General features: G+C 38.4%; 1 protein-coding gene across 3 annotated transcripts in view; it reads right to left on the bottom strand.

The window, feature by feature from the left end:
• The window catches only part of trpm3 (transient receptor potential cation channel, subfamily M, member 3), a 303,529-nt gene extending 278,134 nt beyond the window's left edge, over positions 1–25,395 (bottom strand). For 2 of the 3 annotated variants that reach the window (XM_049470204.1, XM_049470200.1), the window contains exon 1: positions 24,620–25,395. In XM_049470204.1, coding sequence (XP_049326161.1) covers positions 24,620–24,799 — 180 coding nt within the window. In that variant the 5' untranslated portion in view covers positions 24,800–25,395. The remainder of the gene's footprint in view (positions 1–24,619) is intronic. The other variant, XM_049470199.1, reaches the window with a different exon arrangement.
• Positions 25,396–26,819: the final 1,424 nt, after the last annotated feature.

Below are 26,819 nucleotides of genomic sequence, written 5' to 3'. Positions count from 1 at the left end.
CATTAATGGGAGGCTATTCATATTACTGGTGAGAGATAACTAGGCTAGCGGAGAGTTAGCTAGCTAACATAGTAACATTAGCAGTGAGTTAACTAGCTACATTACTGGGAAGAGAGAACTAAGGCTAGCGGAGAGTTACCAAGCTAACATAGTAACATTAATGGGAGGCTATTCATATTACTGGTGAGAGATAACTAGGCTAGCAGAGAGTTAGCTAACAAACATAGTAACATTAGCAATGAGTTAGCTAGCTAAATTACTGGAAAGAAAGAGCTAAGGCTAGCGGAGAGTTAGCTAACATACTAACGTATGTTACCAGGGAGAGAATTAAGGTTAGCAGCAAGCTAGCTAACACAGTAACGTTAGCTGCGAGCTAGCTAACATGCTAACATAATAACATTAATAAGGTTAGAGGCGAGCTAGCAAACATAGTAACGTTAGCGGTAAGTTAGCTACGTTAGGTTTACAATACAACTAATTATCATAAGTGATTTTTTTGGGTCTTAAATTATATTTATTGCAGTCTAAAAAAGGACTTAAAAAGATTTAAATTTTACTTTTAAAATGGTGCAAGAACCCTGGATAAATGTAATATGAGAAATATCCAAAACACTAAAGAACATTTTAATCTGTTGTTTAATTAAATTAAAGCTGAAATATTCAGAATTTGCATCTTTCTAAACTGGAAAACAATCCTGACTCACTGTTGGAAACACTCTAACGCTGAGTGCCCGATGGAGCTTAGCGGAGGTCCCACAGGAAATGACATAATTGATCGATTTTCATTACATTACTGCCATTAAGCCAGGGATGGGCTTTTCCAATCCCAGAGTACCCAGTGCTTTCCCAGTTTAAACCCTGATTCCTCTCTTCAGATAACGAGTTGTAATAGAGCAGGAGAAGCTCCAGTGCTGGATTTACCCACGCCACACTCGCACACTCGCCCGCCCGACATCAGTTTTACATCACTTTCCCTCCGTCACGTGCGTTACCACGGCAACCGCTCAATTAGCCACTAATAAGAATGGGGGGGCAATAAAACCGGCCTGGGCAGCAGCTACTGGGGCAGGGCTGCCTCCCACCCCGACACCCAGGCTGATCATCTGCCCTGGAGTTGAGGAGGAAATGAGGGCGGGGAGGACTGGACCCGTACACACGTCTGACTAACGAGTTAATCAAACTCAAACTCATCAGTTATTAAAAAAAAATAAACAAGAATCTAAACTCAGAGCTACTGAATTATTATTAGCTTAGCAATAAATCCAGTAAAAGCTCCACTAGGTAGGATTGAGATTTTGTGCTCGTGGGCTCCCCCTACAGTTGTAGAATGTAATAAATGTTTCAGGCGGATTAGTTTCTCTTTCTCGTTTTCTGGCTTTCACAGACATATTCGGTCTCTTTCCAGCTTCTGCCAGAGTGTCTGTATGTTAGTTTGTAAAGAATGAACCAGTAGTCCTTGTAGAACTGTTAGAACTAAAGGTCGGAAAGCAGGTCGCAGTTCTCGCGAGCGTTGGTCGGGGCCGCCTTGGAAAACTTACAGAGTCTGGTTTGAGCTCAGAGGAGCTCCGGCACAGACACGAGAGCACCGCTATTCCTCCTATTACACCTCAATGCAGCGCTGCAGTGAGTTTTAAGCTGTAATTTCACATCTTTAAAAAGTTCAAAAATCAAGGAAATCCTACCTAGTGCTGCTTTAATGCATGTTAATGCATCTTATAGTGGGATCCGAACTAACAATGTTTGTTTATTAGAAAGTTTTTTTTAGAATGTAACAGTAAAAGTTATTAGAATGTTTTTATTTAACGTTTTAAAACTTTTTTGTAACATTGCTGCAACTTTTTTTTATTTATAGTTTTAACAATGTTTACTTTAACTTCAATGACTTAAATTTATTAAGCCACCCTTTATCAGAACAATTCTGGAACATTATTTCTGTAATGTTAGAGTCTGCTAACCTTACCTGATGCCAGTTAAATATTTTAACATTTGTAAACATTTTTGTAACATTGCTGCAAATTAAAAAAAAATAGTTTTTAAAATATTGCTTTAAATGTTTCCATAATTATGTGAGAAATGTTCTAATAAAGTTGTAATGCAAACAGGTGACTTAAAGTTATTAAGTCATTTTTTTTACATTTCAGGAACAATTTGTCTGATAACCTTCCTGGAACATTTCTAAAATGTTGCTGAACGTATCTCAGAAAATTAAAATATTATATAAGACCAATTGGTACTTTTGTCAGTGTGGGCAGTGTGCCAAGTCCTGCTGGAAAATGAAATCTGCATCTCCATAAAAGTTGTCAGTAGCAGAGGTTCAGCTGTAAGATTTTGTGGGAAAACAAAACTGCACTGACTTTAGACTTGATAATAAAACACAGTGGACCAACACCAGCAGATGACATGTCTCTCCAAATCATCACTGATCATCAGCAAATGTTTAAGTATAACTCCTTCTACTACTACTACTACTAATAATACTACTAATAATAATAATAATAGTAATTTGGTTGAAGTGCATTGGTCTAAAAATTGGTTTATTCAATTAATACATATACAGTAGATATAGATTCAGTATCAGTGTTTTTCATTGTTTAGAAAAAAGAAACCAGAATATGTTTTATATGTTAGATTTATCAAAGTAGCACCTCTTGCTTAGCTTATACAGTTATACATATCTCTGCTGCTGGATTTTCTCAGTCAGCTTTATGAGGTAGAGTCACCTGAAATTCAGGCTTTCAGTTAACAGCTGTGCTGAACTCATCAAGAGGTAGGGTTACAGGTATACAGTGAATAGTGAATATTTGAGTAATGTTCTAATCCAGATTATGAGAAGCAACAACTACTCAACTACATGAAGAAAAAAATACTTTAAGAAATGAAGATCAGTCAATCTGAAACATTTCAAGAACTTTGAAAGTATCCTCATATGCAGTCACTGCAAAGACCATCAAAAACAGTATAATGATGAAACTGGCACTCATCAGGACTGACCAAGGAAATGATAGAAGAGCAGGAGTTTCCTCTGTTGTACAGGATAAGTTTATTAAAGTTACCAGCTTCAGAAACCACAAGTTTACAAACAGCTTCCCAGATAAGAGCATCTATTCATTTATAATGTAGGAAAAAAGAGAAATAGAAAAATGACATTGTATGTAATGTATGATATTAATAATTTATAGGATCTCAGTCCATAAAGACATTTTTCTTTAACCTTCCCCATGTTATCTTTACTGAGGAGTCAGGTGTGATGACCAAGGAGCCAATTTTTCACTCAGATTGCTCAATTACCTTCCAGTAATTGAATAATGAAAAAAATAAATGGATAGCAATTGGATGTGGAGCTGGATTGTAGCTAGATGCACCATTTTTGCTCTAAACATGTCTTTTTGTGATTTCTCAGCTTATTTGCATTTTAGAGCTGTTATTTCCAGGCGATTGTCTTTGAATCTTTGAATCATCCTCTAAAAGCCAGATGAACCTGTCACGAGTGGATTGATTGCTCATTATGGATGGTATTAGGAAGGAAATCATTAGTCATTGGACAACGTTTAATTGTCACAATCAGAGTCGTAGTGACTGAATAGAAATGAGCCTTGACCTTGCTTCGTAAATGCAAATTCACATCAATCATGCGTCTAATTAACGAAAAATATGCTAATCTAACTTTAGATATTCATGCCCTTTACTGACAGTGGCGATGCGAAATAACGCAGCATGAGCTTGACTGGAGCACGAGGGCAGAAACACAACCTCTGACATGACCACAGTTATTAAATCCCAAAAATTCAGAAAGCTGTGTAAAATACCAGAGGTGGAAAGTAATGAATTACATTTACTCAAGTTACTGTAATTGAGTAGATTTCATGAGTAATTTGTAATTTTTAAAGTAGTTTTTAATTTTAATTTATGATTTGTTTTTACTTTTTTACATCAGAAAATTTAAAATAACTACGTAACTTTTACTCGAGTAGATTTTTAGATGGGTACTTTTACTTTTACTTGAGCAGAATTTTAGCAAAGTAAAGGTACTTTTACTAAATTACAATTTTTCAGTACTTTTTTCCACCTCTGGTAAAATGTAAATATACGTACATAAAAACAGAACGCAATGATTCCAAATTACATAGAACCAAATATAATTCCCATTAGAACATAGAATAAAGAAGGCTTGGAAAAAGCAAGTGGCACCAATAATGCTTAGTTTTGTTATTTAGTATTTGTATTTTTATATATTTATATGTATATATATATGTATCTCACTCAGCTCTGTCTCACACTCAGCTCTACCTGCGATCTCCAGCTTATTTGGACTATGATACCCAGAATGCACCACACACTGACTTTCACAAAACTCACCAAAAATCACCTGAATATTGATTGCACCTGTTACATGCACTATATATACACCCTCTTACTCCTCTATTCACTTATTCCTTGTTGAGTATTGACAGATTTGTCCTTGTACAAAGTACGACAAAGTATGACCTTGCTCATTTTTAATACTCTTTTTGCCTAAACTTTATTTAATAATGTTCTTAAGTTACATTTGCACTTGTATAAGTCCTGTCCAGTCACGACAGACGATAGCTTTAAGTTTTAGCTTGCACACTTATCTTTTTTTATGTTGAATTCTTTTAACTGTTTTTGGTTTTATCAGATTCTTCCCCATCTTAATTAAATCTTAATTGTCTAATTAATCTAAATTTTGTTCGATTGAAATGTTCCAGCCATTAAATTTTACTGTCTGTTTGATAAAAAAGTAATCAATTCCGTTAAGCATAAAATTTTCAGTTTAATTTTAAGACAGTAAGGGCCATTATCAATGTATTTCTGATTAAAAATAAACATTGATTGATTGATAGATTGGTGTAATACGTATGGAAATGTAATTTTCAGTGTTGTTTTTAACTGGTTATGACTACAGGCTGAACAGGTGCACATCATTTCACGCCGGTAAACAAAGCTCGGTCTGCTAATAGCCGTCATTAAGCAGCAATCCGCTGAGTAGCTCTTTAATTAGCGCTGAGATTATACTCTATATGTGTTCAGCAGGTGTTTAGAGTTTAGATGCTTTCTGTTTCCTGTCATACAGTACATTTGATGTGTGGAAGTATTTTAAGGGCCCTCAGAAGTGAACAGGGCTGAAACTGAAGTGGCCTCGGGTGCTGTGTCCACGGCCCACAGGGTTTTAGATAGGATTTTTTATTTATTTTTTTTTCCCGGGCAGGACTGTAACCTCATTAGACTGCCATCGGCAGAGCGGTGGTCCCAGCGGACCACCTTAACTGTCACATACACTCGCTCCCCTGAGCTCAGGTGCCTCTGCAGCTCAGAGCATCTCTCCAATTCACGCCTGTTATTCCAGCTGTTGCCAGGGGACGCGGTGGTGTTGAAAGAACACAGCGTTAGAAATACTGGCACAAAGAAAGCAGAGATAATCCCACTTAAAGCCGCTTCAATCCATATTATACAGCTGAAAATAACAGGTTTCTAGAGGAAAATTATAGAATTTATAGATGACAGACGGTTATAATATACTACATAATAATTTATTTTTATTAACACTTTTCAGAACAATTTTAAGAACAAAAGTGCCTTGTACATGACTGGTTGAAATAATACAAATACAGTGCTTTTTACTATTTTCTCCCCAATTTACACAGCCAATTACCCAATCCAACACTTTTTTTTACATAAAGCTAGATTGGTTTGGACAGATTTTTTCACTTAATAAATGAAATTATCTTTTAAAAACTGTTTATATTTTTTGATTCGAATCCTGTTCATGCAGCTTGCCATCATGTGCCGATACATGTGAAATCAGACTCCGCCTCTTTTTGAGCTGCTGCTGATAGCTACTGTAGCATTGCCGAGTAGCATCACAGCGCTAACGCTCGAAGGAAAACGCAGCGACTCGGTTCTGATACATCAGCTCACAGACGCAGCCTTGTGCTTAGGAAAGAGTGCCATCTACTATAGCCACCCAAAAAGAGCAAGACCAACTGTGCTCTCTCAGGGCTCCGGCAGCTGATGGCAAGCTGCATGAACAGGATGTTTAAAAGATAATTGTATTTATTAACTGAAAAAACCAATCCAGCCCTATGTAAAAATTGTTTGCCCCCAAAACTATAGAACTGGTTGGGGCACCCTGGCAATAACTGATAACTGGCAATCTGGCAACGTGTCTTTCTCATCTCTGTGGAGGAATTTTGTTCCACTCTTCTTTACAGAATTGTTTTAATTCAGTTAATTCAGTTAAATTTGGAGGATTTTCAAGCATAAACGTCCTGTTTAAGATCATCCACAGCATCTCAATCAAAAGATTGAAGCGGTTGACTAGGGCCCTTCAAAAACCTTTTTTTAATTTTCGGGTCATTGTCCTGCTGCAGAACCCAAGTACACCTGAGCTTGAGGTCACGAACAGATGGCCGGATTCTGATTCTTCTTCAGGTTTTTTCCATCAATTCCAGCAAGTTGTTTAGGTGTGAATATTTCATTACTAACTCCATTGCTAATTATTCTATTAATATTTAGTGCAAAGGTGTTCCTTTACCCCTAACAGGTAATGCTTCAATTGGGATAATTCACTCGTTTTTCATGAAAAATATTTTTTAAAACTTTAAAACGGCCCAGTTTGACCCAAAACATGACAAGTGGGTTAACAAAAGCTAATTTTACACTTGGTTTACCCTAAATAAAAGAAGGGTGTAATAATGAATCTATTAGCAAAGTAGCAGGACAATTTAACCAATCAGATTCATGATTTTCACTCCGGGGGCGGGGCCATGGCTGTGTAACCCCTTCTCAGCGCTGTGTTGAAGGTGTTACGCGTTGATTAGTCATAAACGGAGCTCCTGCTGGATTCATTCAATAGTTTTAAAGCTAACTATCATGAAATTGCGGCTGTAAATGAGACAGATATTGTGTCATATTATATTAAATAGCCTTTTTTAAAGGCTGTCCTTCAATGTGAAACTAATCCACAATAATAGGCCGCCTGACTGGTGAGTTTTTGTGTGTGCTTAATGTTTTGGCTGCTCTGGCGAACTGTAGACATACAAATGAGTGATAATTGTTGAACGGTTTTACTTGTAGGAAAATTAAGCATGTATTGTTGGGTCTATTGTATATTTTTGTGGTTTGTAGCTGTGTTTGTGGTCTGTTAATGTGTATTAAGTTAATATAACTAAGTCAAGAGAGAGAATATGTAGTTATTGTAACAACAATTTATGTATGTGTCGGTCGGCCGGCGGCGAGGGTGGGGGGGGGGGGGGGTTGGGGGGGTACAGGGGGTGGTTACAGAAGGGGTATCCACTATATTCACTGCACGCCACTGGACAAGAGGGATAATAAAAGCTAATTTTACACTTGGTTTACCTTCAAAAAGAGGAATAGGTATAAAACATAAATGGGATTGGGACTAAATATACATAATGTATATATGTTCAGTCTCTGGTCTGGAATTTCAGGTGTTTCGTGTTCTTTCCTCATGCTCCTGAAGAGGATCTTCTATTGATTCTTAGCTTCTTTCAGTTTTTTTATGTGTTTCTTTCTCGTGCTCTTATTCGCTGAAACATTTATTCAATGTTGGTTCCATAATTTAATGATTCCTCCGTACCCTACAGTCCCACAGGCCAGCCCTGACCAACTGTAGCTCCAGCTGAGTTAATACCTCCAGCAAACACGGCAGGTGTTCACCATATCACCATAGTGGTGACCTGTGAGTGCAGGCCTGTAGGGGGGGGGTCGATACAAATGTTCCATGGAAACTTCATCAATACCGCTGTGTGTTCAGGACACTTGTGACAGTCTGTGCTTCCCAGTTCAGTCTCAGGTTATGGAGTGTGAGGTTTCACACCACAGAGCTGGAGCTGGAGGAACATACTGGTCCCAGCTGAGAAGAGGCATTCAACTGGGAATAAAAAAACAGGAGCATGAACCGGAAAAGCTGCTTTAAGTTACAAGTCAACAGGATTTCTGTTTTTTTTTTTTTTTTGTGGAATCAGATGTTATGAGGCTATGAAGACAACTTCCTCAGTAGTCTATTGATCACGCCAATTAAACATTCTAACAGGGGCTTTACGGTGATGTTAGATAGTGATGTTGAGAGTTGTAACTTGTGTGCTTTTGTGTTTTTTCATAGAAATGAATAATAATTATAAAATAGTGGGGAAAGTGTGTGTTCGCACACTAATAACTCACCTTCTATCTGCTGCCTCTATATCTGAATCTGATGCCTTGCTCCTCTGTCTGCTGCTGATCCTCCTGTATCTGATGTCTCTCATTCTCTGTCTGCTGCCTCTATCCCTGAATCTGATGCCTCTCCCCCTCTTTCTGCTGCCTCTCCCTCTTCCCCTCTGTCTTAACACTTAACCTACACTCTAAGAAATATAAGTACAGATTTGTACTTAAAAGAGTATAAAGCTTGTCACTGAGGCTGTACCTTATATTGAAGTACAAAAAAGTACCTTTTTTGGACCCATGGTTTTTGTGCCAATAAAGATTATAAAGATTATAAACATTATCATCAACTGAATATGTGTCAAGAACTTGATGATCCAAAATTGTCTGGCTTTCAAATAAAAAATGTGCAATTAAAATATATATTGTTTATCAGTGCAGTGATACAGAATACTGAATGTACCCTTTGGCTGGTTAAATGGTACAAATTTGTACTTATTGCTGTTAGGAATGACTTTGTACTTCAGAGGGAACAAATCTGACCCCGTAAAGACCAATATTGTACCTTGGAGGGTACAATTATGAAGAGTGTACCCTTGAGTACAAAAAAGTACTCATATCGTACCTCTGTTTTTTAGAGTGTAGAAAATGTCATATCATAAATAAATCAGGTTAAACTGCACCTGAACAGATATATAGCTCAAACCTAAGGAGTATATTTGATAGTCGAGGCAAATCGAGGTTGGATCTCGAACTTAACCTTCGTTTGGAACCGGACCGAGACTTCCTCCTCTCACAAGTCTTGGTGCGATTACTAAATTCACATCTACCCAAACAAACCCCACAAAAAGTGTAAATAACACATTTTAGTCCATTTTAACCAGAGCAAAAAGTGCTGGTGTGAAAACACGCAAAATCACAATCACCTTTCAAAATGAAGACAAATGCTAAAACTTCATAACTTCTGTTCAGCTAAAATGTCTCTGATACATTGTCAATATCACTGTATAATATCTTTATTAAACAGTGATCTTAGTAAAACAGTTTGAGGGAGGATAAATTAAGGAGCAAAGACCAGGGAAGCTGAATCAGAACAGGAGTAAAAGAGTAGATTCAGTTACAGTTAGTCACCAGGATTCCTGTTCCTGGTATTGGAGAAATGTGTCGCGTCAGTTAAGAGCGTGGTGGTGAAGCATCACTTCCTCACAGTTCACAGTTTTCTCACCAGGACTGTCAGGAGGGGAAATTGGCGTCTTCGCTACTCGAGTTCAAGTAGGTAACTTTCAAGCATTGCCCTGCGCGAGATCTTTGTCGGTCGCCATGGCAACCGAAAGTAAGCCACGTCCACCAGGCTTAGTGCCCCCGTAGTGGCGGCACAAAATTTACCCCCACCCCCCCAACCCCCCCTTTAAATAAACCCCGGCAAAAAAAAAAAAAAAAGACTGCAAGGCTACGACTAATTCCCAACTGATCCGTTCACATATTACCAAAGCGCCCCGCTGCTCCTGAAGACTGATTTATCGCCTACAGGGAGCACAACATTTCAAATTGTGGGAGGCGGAGGGATGGAGGGATGGAGGAAAGAGAGAGAGAGAGAATATGTGAGAGAGACAGAATGCAAAAAAGAGAGAGAGAGCGTTTTCTCGTAATTATGAGGCCTCAGGTAGGTGAAGTAGGTGAAGGGTGGAGTGGCCCCGCGGTGCTGATGGTGAGGCCCTCTGGAATTTCTGGAAAATCCTTTAAGGACCACCTCTAATCCCTGATTTAAAACAAAAAAATAATCTACACATTTTTCTCTTGGGAATTATGTTCTACTGTTTTACTAAGTGTTAACTAACTAGTTACCATGAATAAGATATGAGGTAATACATAAACAATGCTCAGGTAATCTTAAATAAACACAAGGAACTACAGCATTAATTCATGTTACTTTCACATGAACTAAAGTGAAGATGTGTTAAGAACATCATTAATAATGTTAACTAATGTCAGGTAAACAAGTAACAGATGCTCTTCTTGTCTTTTGCTTCACAGAAAAAAATGATGCAACTTGTAAAGAATGAACCAGTAGTCCTTGTAGAACTGTTAGAACTAAAGGTCGGAAAGCAGGTCGCAGTTCTCGCGAGCGTTGTAACATATTATTTTTTTAGCATACTAAAAAAATATATTACATGCTATCCATGTGTTGAGACAGTGTAATATATGTGCTTTAACTAAAAATATTTAAATTTCAGGAATTATAATGTATTATGTATCGTAATTATTTGAGTAATATTGTATAAATGAAGTAATTGTAATTAGGTAATATTGTATACAGAAATGAAGTAAAGTTTACTAAAAGAAAGGATTGATTCAGAAAAATAAATGAAGTAAAGTTTACTAAAAGAAATGATTAATTCAGTAAAAATAAATGAAGTAAAGTTTAATAAAAGAAAGGATTGATTCAGTAAAAATAAATGAAGTAAAGTTTACTAAAAGAAAGGATTGATTCAGTAAAAATAAATGAAGTAAAGTTTACTAAAAGAAAGGATTGATTCAGTAAAAATAAATGAAGTAAAGTTTACTAAAAGAAAGGATTGACTGAAGTTCAGTTCTCTTATTTACTCTGTGTAACATTTAAGTCTTGAAACTGAGTTGAAGTTACTTAAATTTATCTGAAATTAAATTAACTTAAAAAAAGCAAATGCAGAAAGTTGCGAAAACATTTTTTAAAAGTAAATTTTACTCATCAGTGTAGAGGCAGTATAGTGAATTAGGACTGGTTACTGGGTCTGAGTCTGGCTCAGTAGGGGGCTGTTCTGAAGATAAACAGAATGTTCTGGTCCTCAGAGCTCGCGTGTGAAATTCATACAAAGAAACAACGGGAGGAGAGCAAACTCTGGTGAGAAGTTACTGTTGCCAGGGCTGTTAATCACACACACGTATGTACACGCGTGCACACGCACCCACATGCTTTCTTCTTTAGTTAGAGGAGTAGAAGAGTCGAGCTGGAGCTCACAGTCAGCCTGTAGCAGCACCAACTGTTTGGGCATAGTTGTGTTGGCATGCTGCAGGACTCCTGCTGTTTACAATGGTGCTTAGTACCTCGCTTTCAGCCTGCGGAGCATGAAATCACACTTCCTCTGTGTGCACGGAAAAAAACTGAGCAAAAGGTCAGCGTCTTCGTGCACCTTCATGACCTTCCACAGTGATGATCGGTGAAAGACTGGTGACCAATCACCATAAAACTCAAGATTCTGAAGTTCTGAACTGCAGATATTTTCACAAAGCCTATTATTGAGAATTCAGTGTTTTTTTGTTCATTATAATTAACCCTTGTGTGGTGTTCATATTTTTGTTACTCGTTTACTTTGTTACTTGTATTTAATTCAGCAAAATTAAGCAATTCTACATTATAATGCTTTACACAGGCTTGCTTCACCTAAATTTCGAGCAATATAAACAGCTTACATGGTTAATATTTACCCTTTACCTTTCTTATGTTACATTTCTTTCAAAAAGTGCTACTCTTTTTTTATTAGTTTTTTAATAAAATGTAAAAGAAAATGAATTAAACTCAAGATATGAGTAGAAAATTTGTTTAGTTTCAAATTTACAAATGAAGCAATGTTAATTAGCCCTTGGCCAAACATACTATATGTAATATAAATGTGTGTGTGTGTGTGTGTGTGGGGGGTGGGGGGGGGGGGTGTACAGTGTGTGTTTATCGAAAATGTGTTTTGATATATATGTTTTTCACAAAAAACGAGCCAATGCCAATGAGTTTGAGTTTGAGTATCATTTGATGAAAAATGAAAACGGGTCCCACAGACTCGAACACCACACAAGGGTTAAAATGTTCTGCATTGTAGATTAAAACCTAGAATGTTCAGCTTTCAGTTAACAGCTGTGCTGAACTCATCAAGAGTTAATTACTTGAATTTCTTGTCTCTTAATAAAGTGTTTGAGAGCATCAGTTAAAGTAAAGTTGTGAAGAGGTAGAGTTACAGGTATACAGTGAATAGTGAATATTTAAGTAATGCTCTAATCCAGGGGTATTTAATTAGAATTTAGTATGGTCCAGTTGGAGAAAAAAAAGTTCTTCAGTCTAAGGTCCGGAGCGTCGGCATTTTTAACTTGTGTTATGATTTAGTGCTATATCCTCTATACTATATATATTAGGTATATTAGGGGTGTCACAATTCTCTAAATCCTCGATTCGATTTTATTTCTGATTTTAGGGTTACAATTCGATTCGATTCTCGATTTTCTTTTTTCTTTTTTTTACAGCAGAGAGGCCTATGCCAGTTTTAGATTAGTCTATGGTCAGTCATTGGTTTGATTCATCAAATTTACAATATCTTATTTCAAAAGCTGGGCTTGATATAAGTGATGCAAAGTGATACAAGTGATCTGTAATACACCACATTAGGCACTAATGGTCAAATTTAATTAAGATATATATGTAATGCCATCTAGTGGATTTTTTGGTAGCAGCAGTGTGCACTATTAAAACAGTAATGTGCAACATAACAAAATAAATAATAAACAAATACAGGAACAGTCATGTACAAAATAATAGAACAATTAGAGCCTTAACAAACTGAACTCTATCCTACTATAACAGTTAAACATGAAAAATAATATATATTTACAGATACAAACTGTGTACATTTACTCTCACTACATGAGAATATGACACCCACGTAATCTTTCCATGACAACTGTTGTGACACCCCTTGTTGGCGTTAGGACTTTTTTATTTCACACCTTATGGAATGAGGCTTTAGAAAACTGTACGTCTATTTATGTCAGTTGTTATTAATGGCTCTTTTTAACCCTTTGAACTCTAGGCTGTTTTGTTGGGTTTTTTCTCTGTTTTTGTTTTCAGTTCCTCTTTCAGGTCTTATAACACAGTAATTATATCAGACAGACACATGCCCTGATCTCTTTTATCTCTTTTACTCCAGAAGACATACGGCTGCTCAAAAATATAACCATTTAAAATGTAAAAGGAAGCAGAATTGTTGTATTTTCCTGGAACTGATCATGTTTTCAACTTATTGATCATTTTTTTTTAACTTATTTTTGAATGTATAGACTTTAAATATATTTACACCTATACAGATATCTTTTCAAAAATGTTTAGACTAGAGTGTTTATGAGTTTAAAATAAAAACATAAGAATATTGAGGATTTGAGTTCATTACATGGATTATTAATTATGACTTTGATAAAATACATGGAGAAACAGCATCAGGCGGAGTTATTTTATTTTTCTTGATAATCAATAATCACACCTCTAGGATACATGTAGATACTAAAAACCACCTGACACTCAGAGCAGCCTATGCCTTTCAGTATTTTAATCAGGACACACAAAGAAAACTACAATATATACAAAAATGTAAACTTTATTTAGTCTCAATAAATAAAAATTTAGTTTAGTACAAAATAACTACTTAGTAAAAATGTGCAAGTAAAATAAAACTATATAAAGTAGTGCGCACACCATACCTTTAGTGCTTTAGTTTGAGTAAAGCAGGTAGTTTCACACTTTTTCTGTGGACACTTTTGAGTCATTTACTGATATATAAATATATAAATATGTTTGAAGCACTAAAGGTAAATAATATTGGTTGGGGAAGGAGATTTTTCACTTTTTTGGGTGTTTTTTGTTTCAATAGGTTTCTTGTAGATTTAGCTTTACCGTACTGGGATGTGTGGGATGACTATTTTTAGAAAGAGTAAGCTCCGCCCTTTCTAACCATATATGGATTATGTTTATGTGTGATGTGTGATTCCTGAGTAATGAAGCTGAGAACACCAGGTGAGATTTCCATCAGTATGGTTCAAGGGGTTAATCTGTATTAATCTCTTAGTTTAATAAATGCTGCATTTCAATAAATACATTGTAAAACTTGGTTAAAAAAAAACAAAAAGGTAAAACCTCAATCAGAACCATCTAGAGCAGGGGTGTTCAAACTTTTTTTGTTGGAGGTCAAAAGGAGAAATATATTTGAAGTCACGGGCCACAGACTCTGTAATAAAACAAATAATATAATATACCAATTTAAATAATACATTTTCCTGATTATTTCATTTACACACCATTTTACTTGACTAACTATCTTTATCTTTTACATTGTTGTGTAAACTAAGATTTTTCAAATTGATGTTTAATTTCATGATGTCTCCTAATATTAAACTCCTTAATTACAGATAGATAGATAGATAGATAGATAGATAGATAGATAGATAGATAGATAGATAGATAGATGGATAGATAGATAGATAGATAGATAGATAGATAGATAGATAGATAGATAGATAGATAGATAGATAGATAGATAGATAGATAGATACTTTATTTATCCCGAAGGAAATTTAGGCATCCAGCAGCAAAACACAATACAATAAGAAACATACTCAGACAAATCAAAACACAGAAGAATAGAAAATATATAAGGCAATAAAAAAAATAAAAAAAAAACTATACAAGGTAAGGATCTATCTGTAAACGGAGCAATGCAGTAGATGTTGCTAATGGTCATAAATAATTAAATAATTAACAGAGTAAAGTGCAATGAAATCGATTACGAAAGTGACTGATGTGACATAGAAATATAATATAATATAAGTATGCATACGGTACAAGACAGTTCTAAAAAGAGAATGTGAAAATGTGAATACCCAATCATGAGTAAGGTATACTTAAATGTAAGCGAGGTTGGGGAAGTGTTAATATAAATAATTAAGTGGTTGAATAATGTCCAAGTGGTGTGCCTGGATTAAACTCAGTCGTCAGCAGCATCCCGTCCCCGATGGGAGGAGTTAAAGAGTCTGATGGCTCTCGGAATGAAGGATTTTCTGAGTCTGTCTGTTGTGCAGCTCTGTGACAGCAGTCTGCCACTGAACACACTCCTCTGCTTCATGATGGTGGTGTGAAGTGGGTGACTATCATTGTTCATGATAGAAAGCAGTTTATCCTTCTCTCAGCTATTGTAACCCGAGGGTCCAGCTCCACTCTAACCACTGCCCCGGCCCTCCTGACCAGCTTGTCCAGCCGTGATGCATCTCTCCTCTTCATGTTGCCTCCCCAGCACACCACAGCGTAGAAGAGAATGCTGGCCACGATTGATTGGTAGAACATCTGCAGAAGCTTCTTACAGATGTTAAAGGACCGCAGTCTCCTCAAGAAATAGAGCCGGCTCTGTCCCTTCCTGTACAGGGTGTCTGTATTTGTTGACCAATCCAGTTTGTTGTCCAGCTGCAGACCAAGGTACTTGTAGGTCTTTACTGTCTCCACATCAACCCCCTCGATGGAGACTGGCTGCAAGGGTAGTCCAGACCTACGGAAGTCCACCACCATCTCCTTGGTCTTGGATATGTTTAACTGCAGTTGGTTCAGTCGGCACCAAGCAACAAAGTCATCCACCTTTCTCCTGTACTCCTCCTCCTGACCACCCTTCACACACCCAACGATGGCAGTGTCATCCGAGAATTTCTGCAGGTGGCACATCTCAGAGTTGTACTGGAAGTCTGATGTGTAGAGAGTGAAGAGGCAGGGGGAGAGCACAGTCCCCTGTGGTGCTCCAGTGCTACTGACCACAGTCTCCGATGTGCCGTCAGTGAGCCTCACATACTGTGGTCTGCAGGTGAGGTAGTCTGTGATCCAGGACACCAGGTGAGGATCCACATTCATCTTCACCAGCTTGTCTCTGAGAAGTGGAGGCTGGATGGTGTTAAAAGCACTGGAGAAATCAAAAAACATGATTCTCACAGCACTACTCCCCTTGTCAAGATGAGAGTAGGTTCGGTGGAGGAGGTAGATGACTGCATCCTCAACACCAATCTTCTCCCAATATGCAAACTGGAGAGGGTCCAGTGCATGCTGTACCTGGGGTCTGAGCAGGGGCGTAGCAGCAAATTCTGGGCCCTGTACACTCGCAATGTCAGTGGGCCCCTATCAAGTACATGAAGAACGTGAGCAAAAAAGCGGTATTTATCTAAAATAAAAAGCATTAATAAAGTTTTAAGCTACAATCTCTGGCAAAAATATATGGCAAAAATCATGATCACAATTATTTTTGATTAATATTGAGATCACAGTTATTTAACATGATTATTAATTGGCTTTGGTAACATCATGAATTTATTGAGCGTTGATAATAGCTTTTTAAGCACTGCACTGCAATGCTAAGGCTTTTTACCAGACAAAAATAATCAATTGCTTTATTGCTTAATATATTACTAGTGTGTACTCGCACCTACAGAGATATTGGTAGGCTATTTACATGTTGATATATGCAGCAGAAATATTGCTAGGTGGATCATTTATTAAGTCTCAGCACTGTTTCTCTTTCAGCTCTGCTGTGTTAGTAGACAATAGGCTATAGCACACGCACTGAACCAAAATAATAACTTACTTATAACTTATAATAAATCTCTCTCTCTCTCTCTCTCTCTCTCTCTCTCTCTCTCTCTCTCTTGAACCAACATACCAACGTAAGGGGGAGTTTCTAAGACCGGTTAATGTCGATATCTAACCTTACGCGGCTCAGAATTACCTTTATTCTTACAGCAGCAGCAGCCTGGTTGGTAATTTGCTAAGCTAACGGCTTCACGTGAGCATACAGACATCAGCAGCAGCTGTGTGGAGAGGACTACATTAACTTTAATTACACTTAGCATAACAAGCAAACTCTGTTCACCTTTGGGAAAGAAAGCCGTCAACAGCTGCCTCCCCTCACTCTGCCTTCTTTCTTTCTTCTTCTGATAACCTGATTTCTGTTTTAGGGGCAGCATGAAGTCTCTAAACCCCCCCCCCCCCCCAAGGTCATTTAATCTGGGCTCACTGACGGTACACCTGTAGCCGGGTCGCTGTCGGGCGGACCAAACCATCTTGCGCCTCCAGGAGGGGGCTCCCAGAATGTCCCATATGTTGAGAGGACTGTAACTAAAGTTAATTCTCTCAGTAGATGTTATCAATAATTTTTGATAGATTAATTAATAAATAGTTAATTAGAGGGCCCAATTCAATAATAAAAATACCACTTAAAAATAAATGAATAAATCAGGATTTTTATGGGCCCCTCTCCCTACTTGGGCCCTGGGTAGTCAGGTCCACTTTTCCCCCCACTACCACGCCCATGGGTCTGAGGAGTGGGAGAAGCAGTCGTTCCATGGTCTTCATAATGTGCGAGGTCAAAGCTACCGGCCTGAAGTCATTGAGCTCACTGGGGCGAGGTTTCTTGGGAACAGGGACCAGGCATGACGTTTTCCACAGCGTAGGAACCCTCCCCAACTGCAGGTTCATGTTGAAGATATTCGACAAGGGTAACCCAAGTTCAAAGGCGCAAGCCTTAAGAAGTCTCGGGCTCACCTCGTCAGGTCCAGCTGATTTCCCTGAGCGGAGTCTCCTCAGCGCCCCTGTGACCTGGTCTGCAGAGAGGTGGAGGGGGGAGGTGGGGGTGGTGGACTGGATGTGCTGACAGTCTGTGAGAGGGAGACCTGAGCAGCACTCAGAAGAGGTAGGGAGGTGTCCAGTGGGGCAGAGGCTGAGGTTGCTGAGATAGCAGGACAGACAGAAGCAGGTGAGGATGAAACAGGGCAATCAAACCGGTTATAGAAGAGATTGAGTTCGTTCGCTGTCTCCACACCACCATCACTCTTTGGCTTGCACCCTGTGATTGTCCTCATACCGTCCCAAACTTCCTTCATGTTGTTAACTTGTAACTTCTGCTCAACCTTCTTCCTGTAGGTCTCCTTAGCCTCCTTTAAGCAGGACTTGAGTTCACGCTGAATATTCTTCAACTCCTCCTGGTTCTTGTCTTTAAAGGCCCTCTTCTTTTTGTTTAAGAGGTCCTTTACGTCGCTTGTAATCCAGGGCTTGTTGTTGGCAAAGCAGCGAACAGTTCTTACAGGAACCACAATGTCCATGCAAAAGTTCAGATAGTCAGTTGTGCAGTCTGCTACCCCCTCAATGTCCTCACCGTGAGAGTCCTGAAGCACACTCCAGTCTGTGGATGCAAAGCAGTCCTTCAGGGTGTCCTCTGCCTCCTGAGACCACTTCCTGAAGGAGCGTGTTGTGGTTGGTTGCCTCATCACACAGGGTTTGTAATGAGGCTTCAGGAAAAGCAGGTTGTGATCAGATTTTCCAAGTGGGGGCAGTGGGATGGCGGTGTATGCATCACTGATGTTAGCATACAGGAGGTCAATTGTCCTGTTTGTTCTGGTGGGACAGTCCACATACTGGGTAAAAGAAGTCAGTGTGGAGTCCAGCGTGATGTGGTTGAAGTCACCAGAGAGAGCGACAAAAGCATCCGGGTGTTGTGTCTGGAGCCTAGCGATAGTCGCGTGTATGACGTCACACGCAGCCTCCGCGTCCGCTCGGGGGGGCACGTACACACAAACAACAATGGCGTGTGAGAACTCCCGCGGGACGTAATATGGTCTTAAACTCACCGCGAGCAGTTCAACATCCCGGCAGCAGATAGTCTCTTTAACAGTCACATGGCCAGGATTACACCATCTGTTGTTAATGAGGATAGCGAGCCCACCGCCCTTAGATTTGCCGCTCCGCGCACTGTCTCTGTCTGCTCTCACAGTGACGAATCCGGGGATGTTTACATTAGCGTCGGGGATGCTAGCGGTTAGCCAAGTCTCAGTGAAGCAGAAGAGACTGCACTCCCGGTAGGTCCTCTGGTTTCTCACTAACGCTGCGAGCTCGTCTGTCTTGTTGGCCAGCGAGTTCACTTTCCCCATCACCACTGCTGGAATACAGGGCTTGTATCTCCAGCCGCTTTTTACGGCAACTTTTAGACTCTTTGGCCCGTTTTTCTGCGCTAGAAATGCGCACTCTCTCCGCTTTTAGACTCTTTGCCCCGTTTTTTTGCACTAGAAATGTGCACTCTCTCCGCTTTTAGACTCTTTTGCCCGATTTTCTGCGCTAGAAATGCGCACTCTCTCCGCTTTTAGACTCTTTGGCCCATTTTTCTGCGCTAGAAATGCGCACCCTCTCCGCTTTTAGACTCTTTGGGCCGTTTTTCTGCGCTAGAAATGCGCACCCTCTCCGCTTTTAGACTCTTTGGCCCGTTTTTCTGCGCTAGAAATGCGCACCCTCTCCGCTTTTAGACTCTTTGGCCCGTTTTTCTGCGCTAGAAATGCGCACTCTCTCAGCTTTTATACTCTTTGGCCCGTTTTTCTGCGCTAGAAATGTGCACCCTCTCCGCTTTTAGACTCTTTGGCCGTTTTTCTGCGCTAGAAATGTGCACTCTCTCCGCTTTTAGACTCTTTGGCCGTTTTTCTGCGCTAGAAATGTGCACCCTCTCTGCTTTTAGACTCTTTGGCCCGTTTTTCTGCGCTAGAAATACGCACTCTCTCCACTTTTAGACTCTTTTCCCCATTTTTCTGCGCTAGAAATGCGCACTCTCTCCGCTTTTAGATTCTTTGGCCCGTTTTTCTGCGCTAGAAATGTGCACCCTCTCCGCTTTTAGACTCTTTGGCCCGTTTTTCTGCGCTAGAAATGTGCACCCTCTCCGCTTTTAGACTCTTTTGCCCCGTTTTTCTGAGAATAGTCACACCCACCTAACACTGGTTTCCATGTTTTACATTAAAATAAACCCTAATCACAAAAAGTAAAAGAATGCAAGTGGTCACTAAATGCGCATTCAAGGCAACTGAAGGCCTTCAGAGTATATTCACCAGAAGCTGGTGTCTTCATTGCATGATGAGGTATCATGACCATGTTCCATATGAAACATCCAACCAGTGTTGTTTCTATAGCAACTCAAGTTGAGAATAATCCCACATCCACCTACAAAGACCCCAGTGTTTGTTTGAACGTAACATCTATACAGCGGCTGCACGCGTGAGGAACCTGTTGCTGCCAGATCCTATAGATATGCTGATGCTTCAGTACTACAAAGCAGCAATCATCTAAAAGCCCGGCAGCATCACTGAGTGATAAGTGCTGTGTCTCTGTGTGATACATTCATTTAAATTGGGTGAAGACGTCTTTAGAAAATGTAAGACGCAAAAAAAATCCATTGCCAAAAACTAGACAAAATGTATGCAAATGAAGACAAATATATGTATATTAAGCAAAATCAATATTTCTTATAAAAAGCAATGGCAAAGTCTCAAAATGAGTAAAGTAACACCTAAATAAAGCAAAAAAAATATATAGATTTTTGGAAACAAGAATCAGAATAACGTGATTTTCTAAGTAAGTTTGATTAAGATAATTATTCCTAAAATAAGCAAAATAATCAAACACTTACAATCTAATGCTTAATAAGACCAAAAAAAGTCTTATCAGAGAAGAAAATAAGATTTATTGAATTTATTAAATTAAAAAAAAAATCACTTGCTAAGATTTAGATTTTTGCAGTGTAGCTGTACTGATTTAATGAATGAATGTTTAAATAGATTAATTGAGACTTTAAGCAAAGAGAAAAGAGTAAAACCTTAATTATTTAATTTCAATTATTCAATTCCATATGTGCAGGACTATATCACATATTTTTAGCTTATTTGGGTTAATACGATAATACGATAATTCTAATATTGCTAGGAACTAATATAGTAGCCTATAGTGTCCTATAGTATCATTTTTTTATATACAGCTTGAAAATAATTAAGAGAGCACTTAAAAATGATGAGTTTCTTTGATTTTACCAAATTAAAAACCTCTGGAATATAATCAAGAGGAAGATGGATGATCACAAGCCATCAAACCACCAAACTGAACTGCGTGAATTTTTGCACCAGGAGTAAAGCAGCATAAAGTTATCCAAAAGCAGTGTGTAAGACTGGTGGAGGAGGAGAACATGATGCCAAGATGCAACTTTATAAATATGAACGTGTTTTCTTTGCATTATGAAAGCTCTTCATCTTTTTTTTTATTATTTCAGCCGTTTCTCATTTTCTGCGAATAAATGCTCTAAATGACTCTAAATATTTTTATTTGGAATTTGGGAGAAATGTTGTCTGTAGTTTATAGAATAAAACAACAATCTTCATTTTACTCAAACATAAACCTATAAATAGCAAAATCAGAGAAACTGATTCAGAAACTGAGAGCTGTATATGTTAAAAGTAAAGTTTACTAAAAGAAAGGATTGACTGAAGTTCAGTTCACTTATTTACTCTGTCTTGAAACCGAGTTGAAGTTACTTAAATTTATCTGAAATTAAATTTACTTAAAAAAAGCAAATGCAGAAAGTTGTGAAACTTTTTAAAGTTCTAAAGTTTCTAGAGTTGCTTCACTTCCAGACTAATTAAATTTTTTAATCTACATTTCCACCTAAATCAATATTCTATCCTATTTTACAGCTGAAAAAAAAAATAAAAAAATGGATGTCATTCATTTTTTGTTAGTATATATTTTTAATGAATACAATCTGGCCAGAAGATGGATGATGCTGACTGTTGTTCTGAGCTGGATTACTCGCTGATTGTTATTGGCAGATAATTGCTGAAAGAAAGAAACCAGGGACTAAATCGCACATACTAGATAATAGTAAATAGTTTTGAGGTTCAGTGTGAATGACTGGAAGTGGAGTAGAACACAGTGGCGAGGACTGGAGCGCTGGAGGGGAGGAGATAGCATACGGCTTCAGCATGAGACAGATGGTCCAGGACACATGAACCCCTGCAGGCTACGCTCAAATGCTCCACCACAACAGAGCACCAGAGCACTCACCACAATACCAATCTGTGTCATTGATCATAAATCCAGAAACAGATAGCAGAGGAAGAGTGAGATTGAGATTATTTAACTGTCAGAGGATCTTGAAAACTTGGGTGATTTATAAAAACTCATAAATCTGCATAATTAATATGAATAAGTCGTCAAAACTGTGTCTAGAGTGAGAGTTCCCAAACTTGTTCCACCAAATGTTCCACAGTTGTAGGATATTTAATGTTTTATTAATTTTTTTTTTTTTTTACTCAAGATATTTAATTTGAAAAGACTAATTAAAGCAGCTCTATATAATATATTTATTATAATAATTCTTGTAAACTGAAAGCAGTAGTTTTATCAGATTAAAAAAAGAGATAAAATATCCTAATTAATGATATTATTATCCTGGCAAAACCATCTCTGCAGCATAAAACTCACTTGTTTTAAAATGTTTGTTTTTCTTTTTAATGCACATTTTTGTTCTTTTAATTTTAATTCTCTTAATGTTTTTATTTTTTATGTAAAGAACATTTGAATTGCCATGGTATGAAAGGTGCTATATAAATAAATTTGCCTTGCCTTGTCTGGCCTATATTTATTGTAAAAAAAAAGAGAGGTCTGGTAGGTTTGCTGTGAAAAAAAAAAAAAATCTCCAAAGTTTGACAGTATTAGTATTACATACATTAACAAAATAATGTACAAAAAAAAGGATTTGTTTAAAAAAACACACAGAAGTTCGCACACATTAGTCTGCATTTAAAGTATTTTTCTACATGTTCTGTGCAATTACCCCTTCCCACCAGAGAGGTCTCTAAATGCCCACATTAAAAAAATGTGGACTGTCCCTTTAACCATTAAACCATTAATCCATGGTGGTTAAAACCTATACTACTATTATATTATGTAGAAAATCACATTTAAATGTATACCTAGCTAGCTGGCTAATCCCTGCACTAGCTTTGTCAGTCATGTGACTGTACCATCTTTGGTTAAACGTAAGGTTTTTTATTTTTGCAAAACTTTTACATATAAAGCTCTAGGAGAAACAAAAATAAGAGATCACTTAAGTTTATAAATCAGTTTCTCTGATTTTGCTGTTTATAGGTATATTCTTGAGTAAAATAAATGGTGTTGGTTTATTCTATAAACTATAGACAAAATTTCTCCTAAATTCCAAATTGAAATGTAGTCATTTAGAGCATTTATTTGCCGAAAATTAGAAATGTCTGACATAACAAAAAGGAAGAAAACAAGTTCATATTAATAAAGTTTTAAGGTTTGAGTTCATAAATCAATATTTGGTGGAATAACCCTGGTGGTTTTTAATTACAGTTTTTTTTTTTTTCATGCATTTTGGAATCATGTTCTCCTCCACCAGTCTTACACACTGCTTTTGGATAACTTTATGCTGCTTTACTCCTGGTGCAAAAATTCAAGCAGTTCAGTTTGGTGGTTTGATGGTTTGTGATCATCCATCTTCCTCTTGATTATATTACAGAGGTTTTTAATTTGGTAAAATCAAAGAAACTCATAATTTTTAAGTGGTTTCTTATTTTTCTCCAGAGCTGTATATTTGACCACTGCAACGTATAGGGTGACCATGACCCACTGTGTCTAGAATTTCTTCCAAAGCTTCTAAAGTAGCCCAGTATGAAAGTAGTCATCTACTATTCAAAGAACAGCAACAGGTGATCCTCTGCTAACTCTTCAGAGAATAAGCAAGCACCATCCATATCCAGGTAATAACACTCCACTCTGCACAAACTCACAGCTAAGACAATAAAAAAGGCAGGAGAAGAAAGTGAGACACTTTATTTCAGAACAATGCCTTTGACCTTTAAGTACTTCAAGTACCTTAATGACCGTAAAAGCCCATTCCCGCTAACATTTGCTGAAAGGCAGTTCTCCAAGAGCACAACTAAAGGGTTGAGTCCTTGGCCGACAGTATATAAGCAGTAAGACAGATAAGGCACCATTCTTCACCATTGTTTTTGGGTCACCAACCCTGCTTTTGGAGGGCTATTTAGTAGTTGGAGCTAAAGTTTGCAGGAAGTTGGCTGCCTTGAACCCTTGTTGGTACACACCTTCTCTTTTTCAATGCATTTTCTTTATTTTCATGACTATTTACAGTATAGATTCTCACTGAAGCATCAAAACTATGAATGAACACATGTGGAGTTTTATGTACTTGACACACAAAAAAATTGAGCTGAACCTCCACAGTCACCGGACCTGAACCCAATCCAGATGGTTTGGGGTGAGCTGGAGCACAGAGTGAAGAAGGCAAAGGGGCAACAAGTGCTAATAAACACCTCTGGGAACTCCTTCCTTCAAGACTGTTGGAAAACTTTGGAAATATTCCAGGTGGCCACCTCTTGAAGCTCATTGAGAGAATGATGAGCAATCAGAGCAAAGGGTGGTTATTTTGAAGAAACTAGAATATATATGTATATATGTTTTTTTTGTACATAAAACTCCACATGTGTTTGCTCATAGTTTTGATGCTTCAGTGAAAATCTACAATGTAAATAAGCATTAAAATAAACTACTACTATCTACTGTAGATGCCAGATCCTGTTCAAGTATCTTCCAGAGTTTCTGCAAAACTGATCAGAACTTTGATTTTGAGTTTTGCTTGCTTAAGCTAGAGTCTGTCCTGCAACCTTCAATTCCTTTAAAAAAAAACCCTTCTCCTCTACCTCCCAACATCCTCGACATATTGGACGCCATGCAAGTCACACAGACGACAGACACCCTTCCGGTTCTTACCGCTGCTTGCTGCGCAGACAGTCCCAGCCTCTTGGTGGACCCCTGTCTGGAGCTGATTCTCCTCCAGGATTCTGAGAAGCGCCCTCTGGTGGTGGGGCGTCCGGGCCCCTGTGCCTCCTCGCGGTTGGAGCTCGCCCTGAAGGCCTCCATCCTTCCTTCCCACTTGTTGCGCTTGGTCATGGCTTCAGAACTGGACTACAAAAGTAGAAAGTACAAAAATCCTTCCACTGTTGATTTAGTCTTGAACTTGTGCGGAACTCGAAAAGCCAGAACTAGTGTGGAAAAGTGGGATTTGCAGCTGTGTAACCGGATGGGTCTGTCTCTCGGAAACGATGTTAGGGCATCTCTATCTCTTTCCTGACCCCTTTTTTTCTTCCCTTCCTTTCTTCTTCTCCTCTGAGCGAGAGTAGAGAAAAAGATGGAACGATGAAAGAGTTTCCTTCTGCACCCTGTTGCATGTGCCAACGCTGCCTCTGTTACTGGCTCAGCAAGGGAGGTGGTGAAAAAAAGAGAAAGAGAGATAGAAAAGGAAACAACTGACGAAAGAGAGAGAGAGAGCGAAAGCGTAAGTGCCCGGAGAGATCTCTGGAAGCTGCAACTGTGTGCGCGAGAGTGAGCCACCTCACCAGGCAGATTTCCCTCTCGTCCCTCAGCCTCCCGATGGCTTCAAACTCAGCGGGCAAAAGACAGACGGCACGTTCGAGCGAGCCGTTCACGATCTGAGCGTAGCATCCCCCGCTCGCTCTTTCTTTCTTTCTCTCGCTCGCTCGTTCAGCGCTCACACTCTCTCGCTCCTCGCCCTCATTCACACAAGCTCCCTCTCGCTCGCTCCCGTTCCCTCCCTCCCCTCTGCATCGCTCCTTTGCTCCCTCACTTCCTTGCTCATCTTCATCTCCGCCGATCCCTCCTCAGGAGTTGCTTTGGAAAGAGGTGCCCGAACGTTACCAAGGCAGGAACGGGTCAGTCATGAAAGGTTTCAGCCTCTTTGTTTTCCACTTTTTCACACTGTTTTTAATCACTGCAAGAATGCAGTGCCTCCTTTCCACAAAAGCTCTCGCTGACCTTTCAAAACTGAAAAATTAAATAAAGAAACGGCGGCTAATAACTGAGTAAGAATTCAAAGCACCCAGCTTAAAACCCTCCGAACCTCCAACAGTTACCTGGAACAGAGGTCCACTCGCCACAGAACGTCAAAAACCCAGAGATACGAAACAAATGAGATGAAACTAGAGTGTTAATTGCTGAGGCAAAAAAAAACTGAGGCAGACTGGGATATGTGAGTATCGAAAAGGTACACTATTAACTGGGGGGGTGTTTAAAAAATCGATTCTTTGATTTAAATCAATCTTAATTTGAATGATCCGATATCTATTCATATAAACCCAAATCGATCATTAGAAGTAGCCCATTTTTCCCATATATATTCCCATATATATATATATATATATACATATTCGTATAGTGTTAACATCTCGCATTTTATCTCGCGGGACCCTCCTTGCTAAACACTAATATTTTATTAATGGAAGTTTAAGTGTTCCTTGTATAATTACAACATTTCATATTAAACTACAATTTTTATTGTAATTGAAATTTAACTAAATGAATCAATTTGGAATCAAATCAGGACCTTGTGAAGCGAAATCGAATCAAACTGGGAAATCAGTGAGTAATCATTAACATCTACCTGTTCCCTTCTGAAGAAAAAAAACCCAGAGCATTCGTGGACATAATATTAGTGGAAATCTGGAAATCTAAGCTTACTGTAAATAAACGAAAGCACTTTACTCACCCAAATATATAGTTCTCAGGAGAGAAATCTGTGTAGATTTACTTCCAGTGCTTGTTTGACTTTAAAAGAAAATGTTTTTTTAAGAATTACAGTTTCATTTACTTAGCTTAGCTTCCATAGCTTGGTTACCTAACCGCCTCCACCACCACCCAGCTGTGAGACCTGCTGAATTAGAAGGAAAACATGGTGACACCCCTGTTCCTTACTAGTGTCAAATAATAATCTACCTGTTCCCTTCTGAAGAAATAAACACAGAGCATTGGGTCCACTGGGAGACCTGGAAGACTTCTCCGATGGCAACAAGGATACAGGTAAGGGTGTAGGAGGCGTGGGTTGAGTGGGTTTCCTCATCTTAATAAAGAAACAGAGTGTTTCTCTATGGCTGTTTCTGATCACACACTTTCTTAT

The sequence above is a fragment of the Astyanax mexicanus genome, chromosome 22 (assembly GCF_023375975.1).
Source record: "Astyanax mexicanus isolate ESR-SI-001 chromosome 22, AstMex3_surface, whole genome shotgun sequence".
Taxonomy (NCBI): domain Eukaryota; kingdom Metazoa; phylum Chordata; class Actinopteri; order Characiformes; family Acestrorhamphidae; genus Astyanax; species Astyanax mexicanus.
The sequence above is the reverse complement of the archived record's forward strand: the minus strand, read 5'-3'. Positions and strand labels throughout refer to the sequence as shown.